The sequence below is a fragment of the Pelodiscus sinensis genome, chromosome 4, assembly GCF_052426305.1.
Source record: "Pelodiscus sinensis isolate ZL-2025 chromosome 4, ASM5242630v1, whole genome shotgun sequence".
Lineage (NCBI taxonomy): Eukaryota > Metazoa > Chordata > Testudines > Trionychidae > Pelodiscus > Pelodiscus sinensis.
The window spans coordinates 55,228,745-55,240,901 of record NC_143055.1 but is presented as its reverse complement, the minus strand read 5'-3'; the positions used below and the strand labels follow the sequence as shown (position 1 = coordinate 55,240,901).

The 12,157-nt window shown below is 37.2% G+C and overlaps 1 protein-coding gene across 1 annotated transcript; it reads left to right on the top strand.

Moving 5' to 3' along the window:
- Positions 1-3,120: 3,120 nt before the first annotated feature.
- On the top strand, positions 3,121-9,717 carry FGF20 (fibroblast growth factor 20). Its single transcript, XM_006128423.5, has 3 exons — positions 3,121-4,247; positions 6,622-6,725; positions 8,612-9,717. Exons 1-3 carry the CDS (start codon positions 3,950-3,952, stop codon positions 8,855-8,857), a joined length of 648 nt encoding a protein of 215 aa, XP_006128485.1. The 5' UTR covers positions 3,121-3,949; the 3' UTR covers positions 8,858-9,717.
- Positions 9,718-12,157: the final 2,440 nt, after the last annotated feature.

Here is a 12,157-nt window from a genome sequence, read left to right as displayed (position 1 = left end):
TTATATTTCAAAATAGCAGAAGTGGAACATCTACACAGCCCATATTCTGAAATGGCTATTTCGGAATAGGAGTTATTCTTCATAGACTGAGGTTTACAGAAGTTGGAATAAGCCTTCCATTATTTCAATTATTTTGAAATAACGGAATTGCTGTGTAAACGTTCACATAGTTATTTCAGAATAACAGTTATTCCAAAATAACTTTGCTGTGTAGATACACCCTAAGAATCACACTCATGCTCTCAACCACTCCATCCAACTATGGGCTCAGGTGCACCATGATCCCTAAGTCTTCTTTTTTGGCACTGCTTTCCATATACACATTGCTGTAGTATTCTCCCAAAGTTCATATATACACCTGCTCGGTGCATTATATATTAGTGTGGCCTCAGAAATTATTTTGTGTGTCTGTAGATAGATAGATAGATAGATAGATAGATAGATAGATAGATATAAAATGTGTGTATGTGTGTGACAGATGCTACCTTTTGTACAGATTCATTTGTTCTAGAAATTGTAAGAAAAGTGTTGCTGTTTTTACTCAGAGTAGTGAACAAGCCAAGGAAGTATCTGATATCCACTACATGCATGTTTAATTTCTGGCCATCAGCATATGTGGAACATAAACTACTAGTAGTGGAATTTCATTTCCTATCTATAGAAATCTGAGCCTGATTTTGGGATATAGTTTGAAAAATTACTTTTCTCCCCCTCCCTCAGTGAATATTGAATACATTTATGGCTTACTCAAGTTCAATGGGAAAGATTCTGTCCTCAATACCTGCATTATCTTCTGCTGTTATTGTCCATTGAAAATAACCTACACCCTGTTTTTTGTAGAGATGCAGATAAAATTTGGTAACTTGGGTAGGCAATACACATTTTGTTTCAGAGCTGTCATTGTTGCAAGGAGTATTTTTAAATAGTAAAGCACAGTAAAATTGCAAGATTTAAATCTTTACAGCCTATATGGGGTTTTTCCATCTGTGTCATGCGATACATGTATGAACACATAAAAGTTATCAATCAGCTCCTTCCTCTACTCTGCATGTAGTCACCAACAATTGCTCTGGACAATATAGTAGTCTTAGAAAATATATAGTAATTATATTGTCTGCAAATTGGATCACGTATGTGTTTGTTTAACAACATTGAAAGTGTGGTCTCTAGGAAGTATAAGTAAAGTTGATTAGATTGTAGTGTATGCTTAAAGTTGAATAATGTACTCTTGTAAAAACACTCTTCAAAATTATTTAACTTCCCGTGATATCGTCACAGAATGTGCAGAAAATCTTTAGTGTTATCTTTTCCTGTCACATGACTAGTGCAAACAACAAAAAATTCTTATCTTTTTGCTTCTTTTCTGGTACTTTATAAAATAGCATAACCGGTTCAGCGGCCAGACATTAAAGATTCCGCTTGGAAAAGGCTATGTTTTGTATTTCACTCTACTTAAAACTTCTCTTTTGTGAAACAAGAATAATTTTCTTATCAAGAAAGTATCTGAAGGGCTGATGATATTTGAGAAAACCTCTGGTACAGATAATCACACAGTAGAAACTAACCAGTGATTACTATATTCAGATAATATTACTGAGAACCAGGAACTTTTAATTGGAGGAGCAGTAGGTTCAGTGGGCTATTCCCCTTACTATGTGTTTCAGTATATGTCCAGCAGCTTCGTGCTGAACTAAATTAATTACAGTTTATTCAGTTAACTGTCAAGTCAGTAAGAACACTTGATTTGTTTTTCAAATGTTTTAGATATCTAAATAATCAGTGTACAGGCTACTTGAGAAATTGGTGCTATATTGATCACTCAACTTTGATCTATTTATTTGATTTAGAACTGCAATTAAGATTTGGTTCAAAGAGAAATTTCATTGGTTGATGTTTTACACTGATGTGGTAATGTTTACACAGATGTGCTTTGAAATGTCGATTATGGTGGATTTTTGGGTCCCACCACATGACAGACTCCTGTTATTTGAAAGGTAAAATAATATAACATCTATCTGTAACAGCCTTCAGAGCAGGTCTGACCGGGGTCTCTTCTGAGGTGATTTATCTGATCATTGTATTTAGTATGAGTTTTTTGGTTTTAAATCCCTTCACAGTAAATCACTTGCTTTAAAGAACCCTTTTTATAACTCAGGTGCATACAGGGACAGTACTTAGGACTGCAGTGATGAAAAGGTGTAGCATTACCTGCTTTAAAGCACCTGCCAATTAATTAGCCCCATATTCTCCACAGCAAATACAGTGAAGCAGTCAAATCCATTTGATCTCCCAGATTTAGATTGTGACTGAAAAGACCATGGAGTAAGACTGAAAAACTAATCTTTCATGAGTCTCTACAACTTTTTGTTCAAATGAAAGCTTAAACAAGCCAAGTGACTTTCTCAAGCCTTTGAAAGATTTAAATATGAAAGATCTTTGGGTTTTACACCATAATACATTAATACTGGTGAGGGCACATGTTGCAATACTTGCATGCTAATGGATATACTTTAGGGTAGTATTAAATGTTTTAAATTGACTATTAAACATGAAAAAATCAGTGAAGTGTAAAAGCCAAGCCTTGAACATTTTAATATAATTGTTTTTAAATATCAATGTCATTGTATACTGTTCACTTGCTAGCTAGAAATGCATTTTCCCAGCTATCTCAGGTTAGCATAGTCCTAAATCAGCCTCAAAGAGATCTGAATGTTATTGATGCAAGAAATAAAACATATTTAAACGGACTATTGTTAAACTGTAGACGCTCCTATATCGTGATGATGGGGACCATGCAAGCAGTACATAGATGGATTGGATATATCATCTCTTTCTATGGGAGCCGGTACTGTGCACCTATTCTCACACCATAACCTCCCTCTTCCTCTCCATGTGATTTAAAAGTAATCATAAGAAATCACTGGTCTATTTCACTGAAGTTTTAAAACCAACCAATATGTCACCAATATGCCACCAATATGACAAAACCAACCAATATTATGTCACATTTCTGATAAATTAAATATGAAAGAGTTTTACAGAGGGGAAAAACATTCCTAATTATGCAATTTATTTTTTTAAAAAATCCCCTACTTTGGAACTTAAGTGATAAAAGGAAAGGGTAATGCATGTACATTTTATTAGTGTTTTAAAATCAGGGAATAAAACCTGTTAGATCTTTGTTTTTTCTTTCATGTGTGTCTGGGCAGGTCTATCCCTCAGGTAACGCCCTTTCTCCTTCTTCTCTCTTACCTTTCCTTGCACCTGTCCACGTAATGCACTGCAAGCTCCAAGCAACTCCTGAGTCCAACCCTCCTTCTCGAGTCCCTGCCAAGCCGGGCTCCTTCTAGCTGCAATCTATCATCTTCGAAACACTCACATCAAAGGAGGCTGAGCAGCAGCAGCATCAACAACAACAAAGGGGAAGAGAGTGTCTGTGCTACCGCTCTGCAAAGTTGGATGCCAGTTCTTTCTTTCTCTCTCTCTCTCTCCAGGATTAATTTTTATGGCTCTGCACACTGGGAAACGTCAGGAACTCCCCACAGTCACTGCAGATCAGAAAAAGGTGTGAGGAGAGGAGAGATCGGTTTAAAATTTCAAACGCAACCTCTCCGGCGGGCAAGAGAGGGCTTCATTAGCATATGTCAGAGGGGGACTAGCATATATACGGGCTTTGTGTATAAACAGAGCGCTAATCTGACCCGTTTCCCGGGACACAAGAGCAGCAGCACCCGCCGCTCTCGATGCTGATGCACAGCGAGCAGCAGACTCCCAATGCTCGGAGAGAGAAGAGGCTCCAAAGAAGGCAGCGGTTGTCCCAGGACAAAGTCCTCCCTGCCTGAGATCCTCCAGCAGCAACTCTGCCTGACCGTTTAGCTCTTTTGATTATTGTGCCTGTGCCTTCCTTCCCAGCGCTCGTTAAGCCGCCTCCCTTCCAGCGGGCTCTTCCATGGCTCCCTTCGCCGAAGTTGGGGGCTTCCTGGGCGGCTTGGAGGGGTTGGGGCAGCAGGTGGGCTCCCACTTCCTGCTGCCGCCTGCCGGGGAGAGGCCGGCGCTGCTCAGCGATCGCCTGGCTCAGGCCGAGAGGGGATCCAGAGGTGGCGGAGGTGCGGCGCCTGGCACCGCGGATTTAGCCCATTTGCAGGGCATCCTACGCCGGAGGCAGCTCTACTGCCGGACTGGCTTCCACCTGCAGCTCCTGCCAGATGGCAGCGTGCAGGGCACCAGGCAGGACCACAGTCTCTTCGGTAGGTAGCAGCCGCAGCCGCGCACAGCCCAGCTTCATCCATCCTGCCTAGGGAGGTGTTTCTATTCCCGCTGGGATGGAAACACTTACATACTTACTAGCAAAGTACAGCAGCAGAGCCGGTCAGCGCGTACCACTGGGCAGGTGTTTAACCCGAGTCTCCCAGTATAAATTGCATTCCAGCCATAGACTACAGGGACATCTCTCCTTGTGTCATTTATTAACTAGAAACACTTCTTGGGCGAAGGAACAGAGTATGTCAGATGGCCTGTACATGCAACTATTCATTAGTGCATAACATATGTCAACTCTACACCTGCATTTGTATTTAGCTGCTAGCTTAGAAAGAGCGGTTCTATCATGATGATTCCCCCACTCCCCGCAGTACCTATAATTTAATGTCCCGCACTTGTTTCTGCATGTGCTCTAAATCTTGTTCTAAACAAAGATCATGAAACTGTTAATCTTGCTAAACCTCTAATCTGCATCAGGTTGCTTTGTTGCTTTCAAGGCAGAGAAAGCTACAAGTGGGATTGCACAGAGCTACATCTGTAATGTAATTACAATAGTAATGTTTCTTGTGTTTCCTTTTAAAAATGGTTTGTCCATAAACCAAAGGTGGAGGGGACACATCCCAAAGATGTAAATGGTTTCCTGGCAAATAAGGGTAAATAAGAAGGAATGTATGTAGGCACTGCAGCATTATCTGAACAAACCTGCTATTGTTGACCACCAGTGAGTTTTTTCTGTATTGATTTAGCAGCCATAAAAAGGTGATTAAAGAGTTTTCTATCATTCTCCCATAGTCAAAACAATCAGCTGGAATGGCCCTTAACTGATTTTATAACACATTGAAGTACTGATGTTTTCAGAACTAAAAGAACTGTCGTTAAACATAAAAAGTTCTTCACAGAAGGGAGACTTTCTGCAGCATGTAAACATGAAATCATTACTTTTAAAAATGTTTTTAAAAAGATCAAAGATTTGCGGTGTTCCTTTTAAATGGTCTTCCTTTATTCTAACCCTATTCTCCAAAGATTTGTCTGATGTGGTCTCTTTGTGGGTTGAATCACCTGCTTATTATAGTTTATAAAAAGAATGGCTTTGAAAATGATATCAGAAAGACAAAATACTTCCATGTCTTTTTATGGGACATTGGACATTAGGAACTGGAAAATCTGTGATGATTTACATCCAATACAGAGCTTTTAATGCATGCACTTTGTAAAGGGTTTAGCTAGTTTGTCATTTAGCACTGTAAATAAGAGGTATGCCAAAATTCAGTTAAAACTCAAAAGATTATAAATTAAAGTACATTAACCTCTCAAGATAGAAAATGGGTCTGAATGTAAAACTGTGTGCATGAGACAAAAAAGCATGTCAAACTATTTTAAGGACTATTCCATATAATCACAGTTTTAAAAGTTTGTATTTTTATTTTAGTAATGTGGTAGGTGTGAATCAAAAGCAACCTCACTTTGGGACTCTGTTTACACTGGTAGCAATTTTAACAGATATAATTTACACATTATCTGTCTCTGATATACAACTCCACATCTGTGTTTGACTTCCATTCACATGGTATCATTATTTTGACTTTCATCCATTTCAGAAGTGTTGGTTTCATAAGATAGTGCTACAGAGAAGTGAAGTATATCTCCAGATAATTCAGTCTTACTCTCCAAAGTATGAACAGATGCCTCATTAAATATTGTATAATCATCTACAGAAATTGTATAGAACTGAATCATAGGGGTCAAGCAGGGCAAAACTCAAATTAAGCTATGCAGCTTCAGCTTATGTCATTTGTGTAGCTTAAGTCAAAATAGCTTAATTCAGCCTTCGCACTGTCTACACAGTAGGAAGTTGAAGGAAGTAAACTCTGCCTTCGACTTCCCTTACTCCTCGTGAAATGAGGGTTACAGGAGTCAGAGTAAGAAGTCCTCCAACTCGCCATTATTTCAAAATAATAGCTTTCAAAGTAGACGTACTCTTTGTTATTTCAGAATAGCATAAGTTATTCCAAAATAACAGTGCTGTGTAGACATACCCTAAGTAATAAGCTTTAACTCATCAACAACAGATAAAATCCTTTCGTAAGTAAGTCATAACAAATGACTTTCTGAAAAAAGCATATAGTTGTTTTTCTTGTGGAGGTTTCTCAGTTTGCTTTGAACTAAAAATGGTATGAAATTCAGTTCAGTTGTAGTCATGTAAAATAGGAGTATTCTTACGTATGTATGTATCTAGACCACATTTACTATAGCGTGTACAAATAAAATATGTTGCCTGCTTCTTGATATATTATATGCATATTTCTTGACTTTAACATGTGTATTAAAGCAACCCCCCCTACCCATTTTGTGTACATTTAGGTATCCTTGAATTCATCAGTGTGGCAGTAGGACTGGTCAGTATTAGAGGAGTGGACAGTGGCCTTTATCTTGGAATGAATGACAAAGGAGAACTCTATGGATCTGTAAGTAGTAGCTTATATAGACTCTGTCACATTTGGATTTCAGACATACTGAGGCAATTGTTAACAATGGGCAAAAAACTCAGCAAACCACTAAGATAATGCAATATGCTAACTTTCTTGTCGAAATTATATATATATATAATTTGTGACATTCAATCATTCTCTGACAATGTTTAGTGATGATAGCTCAAACCTTTAGAGTCTGAGTCAAATAGCATGCCCATGAGAAGAATTTCATTAACTTGGGAAGTGGAGAATGAATCAGAAATGTTTCTCTTAAAAGAAACTAAGGGAAAAGAAGAATGAATAAATGAATGAATGAAAGTAACCTATTTAAAAGGTCTTGGAAGTCAATACAGTTACTTATATTTTCTTTTTAATATCTTTTAATATCCATAAATCTATCATGCTCACTGCATGTTTCATCATAAAAATACAAATATGAAAAACAGAAAAAAGATAAGTCTACAGATAAATAAATAAATGCAAACCCATGGATTACTTGATTTATTATCTGCTGATCCCTTATAATTCAGCAGGTGGCACTGTGGGGCACCTGCTTTTTTCAACTTGTGAAAAAAGACCCTTGAACAGCTTAGTCATGTACCACATTATTTGGAAAGAGTGAAGAGTATAAAGGAGCAGAGGCAATATCATTTAATCCATACTCTGATTTAAAGTTAAACTGTTTTTAAGGTTGGAAATAAGCTTGTAATGATTTCAAATTATTATTTTTTGTTAAGTAATTTCAGCTCTAGACACTGCAAACTATAGTCTTTAGCTCAGTATCAGACTAACATGGACTCAGATTTTTTTCTATTTCGATTTTCAAACCTTGAAAGATGAAATGCTCTTTGTCTTCCTAGTCCACTCAAAGGTTCTGTAGTAATAAAACACACTTCATTGACAAAAGCAGATAGGAATTTCAAGTCTACATTCCTGTCATTGATTGGCTTATATCCTTACCACACATGGTGACTGAATATAATGTTTTCTTACAATAGAATGCAAACTCTGAGCTTTTTATAAACCAAAAGGAAACAGTATGTAAATTGCTATTGTTTGTGGCTTACCTTGTCAAATTCATGATATTCTATAGTGTTTTAGGCCTCATGTGTTGCTCCAAATGGGTATGAATTGGTGACCAGATGGTAATATGTTCCTGTTCAGTGAGGTTGGGACAATTTGTATTGTGTGTGTGCTGTGGGCCTGCTGAGAGCCATTGACCCACACTGTAAATCTGGATATAATGAAAACCACTTCAAGCCAGGGATGCAGCAGTACCACCAGTATCCCTAGTTCTAGCACTTATGTTTCTGATTCTTCCATCTCAGTGCTAGCTTTTCTTTGTCCATCATAATAATGAACTATACACACTGAGTCCTTTGGGATGATGATAGTACCTCTTCCAGCCATGAATGATTATGTTTCTTCCAACAAAATGAATGAGGTTACCAAGTCTTCATAGTCATCCATGCTTTTTAAAAGTTGGGGAGCATAAGTCATGAATATTAGGTAGAGCCATAATAGTTGATTTTCCAGGTCCAATGGGAAAGTCTCTCTCATCTGTTACATTATACTTTTTCCCAGAAGGCTTATACATGTATGTGCAGTGACCACATCCTATCCTGCACAAAGGGAAATTTAAGCCATTCTATGTTGGATATGTTTAGTAACTAAATGCATTTTCAAGAGAACAGTCCGTATTTTCTTGACCATTTAAGAACAGGAAGACTTGAAAACATATTGTCATGTGTTATATTTTTTCTGTTGTTATGTACATACCCAAATCTCATTGTAAGGGTTTCAGATAAAATACCGGAGATGTGTGTTTTAGTTGACTCCTACAAGAGCTCTGATATTTTATTTTTTTGTTTTTTAAATAGGAGAAATTAACTTCTGAATGCATCTTCAGAGAACAGTTTGAGGAGAACTGGTATAACACTTATTCTTCCAATGTATACAAACATGGAGACTCGGGTCGGCGGTTTTTTGTAGCACTTAACAAAGATGGAACTCCAAGAGATGGGGCTAGGTCCAAAAGACATCAGAAATTCACACACTTCCTACCCAGGCCAGTGGATCCTGAAAAAGTTCCAGAACTCTACAAGGATGTATTAGGATACAGCTGAAATGGATCAGGGTATTTGAAAGAAAACCAATCCCCCATTCTTTCCTACCACAGCTTCTATGGTAATACGCAGGAAGGACTTTCAAATGCTGCAGAGTTACCAGGCTCTAGGAGAGTGGATTTTAACAATCTGTTTAGTGATAGCCTAAATTTCCTAATGTTTGGATACAGGAGACAAAGCCTTAAAGTTAAGATTGGACCAGCCTCTTTGAAGTTTGCTCTCCAGTAGACAGTGGGAGGTTTGAGTCTGATTTATTTTAAATCACCAAACTTGTGCCTAACTTGTCTGGATTACTTATTATTCATACACTAGAGAAAAAAATAACTACTGTGGAGTGGAACAATAGACAGAAAGTTGGATGACATGGTAAGAAATAGGCTGTAAAACATCAATAAAGCCCGAGAACTATATAAGAAGTGATAGTGGCTACACTATGAATGACAGAACTTGGAAGTCAAAGCATCTCAGTCAGAACTGGAACTTTTCTTCAGGATGGACCTATTTATACATTTCCAGATGACATATATTTATTTTATATATTTATTTATTAAAGAGTTTATTTTTACTGGGATATGAAGACACTACAAACCCTTGCCCCAACAAAATATCATTGACCGTGCCAATATTTACTCTGAGGTAGTGTCATCATGCTAAAAAGGCATTACATCCAACACATTCATAAACAGAATATCTAAATTTTCATTTTTTTATAAAGTATAGATTAGGTTATATTTTTATGCACATAAAAATGGATTGTCTTAAACTGGGGAGAATGTTGGGTGTTTTTTGGCCTTTGAGAATGCCTTCCAGATTTGTACTGAATTCAAATGCACATTTAAAAAGGAATTAAAATATGTTTTACTTTATCAGGTCTATTGTCATTCTTTAAATGAAGAGTTTGCTAACAAATTAAATATATGTAGTTTTGCAAAGCTGCAAAAGTTTTAATGACTACAGTAATCTCAAAAGAGTTTGTTAGCATTTTAAATCCCAGTTTAAAGCCTCTGATGAATGACATTTTAGCTAAGTGACTTCCATTGACTTTAATAATAGTTGAATAACTAAAAGACTAAATTCTAAACAGAATTTTAAAATTGAAGAGTACAAGTGACAATTATATTAATTTGTGTTCATATCAATTTCATTAAGTTTATAGTGCAGTGGTAGTGCAATACACAATATTTTGAATGAAACTCTGTACAAGGGAAAGTCTTGCTGTTATTGTATTCTGAAATTATATACTTAACAGAATGATGTTCAGAATCTGTTACACAATGATCTCATAGGTTAGTATGCAGATGGTTTTTCAGAAGATGAAGACAAAATTGAAACTAAGCATTCAGTTCTGAATGACAGACTATAGAGGTACCTTGATAGTGGTTATACACATGTATTCACTCTAGTTATGAGCTACATCACAGCATTGAAGATTTAACCCAGGTTCTTCCATTCCAAAAACATAGCCTCAATCCTTAGCCAACTGAGCTAAAGGAAATTTTCCACCAACTTTAATATTATTATAGGCTTACAGGTCATATTATTATAGGCTTTTTATGTAGGGTTTGGCATTTTAGCTTATTAGGGTAGCTGATACTGTGTTACATACACTATCATACCCTTCATACTCTATGGGGTAGATGGTGCTTGGTTTTGCCATGAGTACAGAGGACTGGGATTGATGACTCTTTGTGTAAATGCAAAGAGTGAAATGTAATAATATATCATTATTTATTGCATATAAATAGCACCAGCAAGCAGAATAATACCTAACATGCCACTGATGAGTTAAAAGCAGCATCTCCACAAAAGTGTTGCTATCTTATCACACTTTACATTAGGTCAGATGAATGAATTTAGTGTGTCTCTTGTTAAGATAATGAAAATGGTAGTTTCGAGTGTATGTCAGTGTTGTATGTGCTATGCAACAGCATTCCTATGTATCTATTTGTGAAGGGGTGTTCTTCCCATACCAGCCTAAGAGGGGATAATGATGCTGAAAAGGGTCCAATTAATCAGATAGGCCATAGCTGAGGGGGATTAGGTAGCCTAAGTAATTCCCTGAATTATGAAAAGGAACAGGTGGGGTTATGGTGAAGCCAGGAAATTGGCAAAAGAAAGGGGAAAATAGTCTGCAGTTATTTTGGAAGACAGGAGTTTGGGCTGGTAAACTCAGAGAGCCAGAAGGTATAATTGAGAAGGAAGTAGATGTATGAAGGGGTTCAGAAGAAGAGCAACATGATCTGGGAGTAAGCAGGGCACTGTCTCTACAGATAGGATCCCTGGGCTGGAACTAGGAAATTATTTCAAAATAACAACTCCCAAAACAATAACTTCAAACTAGTGTGCCCACACTATGGGGAAGCCTCAAAATTAGTCCAAGGCAGGGTCTGTTGATGTGGATGTGCTACCTCAATTTAGAGCCCCAGGAAGCACTGGGGACTAATTAGTTGGAGTTACTCTGGGGAGTAGTTATTTTGGAACATCAGAAGCTAGTAATAATAGCTATTTCCAAATTAGCATTATTCCTCATGGAAAGAAGAAGTTATTATTTTGAAATAACAGACTTAGTACTATGGACACTCCACTTATTATTCTGAAATAATAGTATTGACCAGGGTTTGGAGAAGAGGGCAGGCCTGGGTTCTCTAACCAGTTGCCAAAGGAGTGGCATGGTCAGGGCAGCAAAGGAAAGACTTTAATTTTTGTATGGAGGGACTTTGGTACCCGAAAGGGGAGGGCTACAGTGACCTGGCCAGAAGGCTATGTCACAAAGGATCTCCTGGAGTCCCAGACAAAGAGAGATCATGGAGAAAGGAAGAGACAGATGGGAGCATTGGATGTGTGAAGAGTAATTTCCAGAGCACCCCATAGGAGGCACCCTAGCAATGTGTGGACACCATAGTACTATAGAATCTCAATTGAGAACTTTTTTTAATAGTAATTACACTTGCAAGTTATGTTAATGTAGCTAAATAGCCTTACAATTAGAGTAAATAGAAAACTGACTGCTTCGTATATATAAATACAGATAAAGATATTATTTATAGTCATGTATTTTTACTTTCTCCAAGAAGAAAATGAAATGTTTAGCACTAGGTATAACAGGTGGTCAGGTGTTACAGATCAATAAACTAATGAAACAAAATTGTAAAAGGCACCATTTAAAATGGTTTGCTATAAAGAGGGTAATATGATACACAGAATATTATAAATATTTTATACTAAATATATATTGATACATAGATGGCATAATCCATTTCTATTTACAGTAGTTGTTATTGGTGACATCATATTTGAAAA

Coding starts and splice junctions, on each gene's coding strand:
- FGF20 (XM_006128423.5), top strand. CDS start 3,950: ATGGCTCCCTTCGCCGAAGTTGGGGGCTTCCTGGGCGGCTTGGAGGGG. Junction 4,248..6,621: donor GCAGGACCACAGTCTCTTCG/GTAGGTAGCAGC, acceptor GTGTACATTTAG/GTATCCTTGAATTCATCAGT. Junction 6,726..8,611: donor AAGGAGAACTCTATGGATCT/GTAAGTAGTAGC, acceptor TTTTTTAAATAG/GAGAAATTAACTTCTGAATG.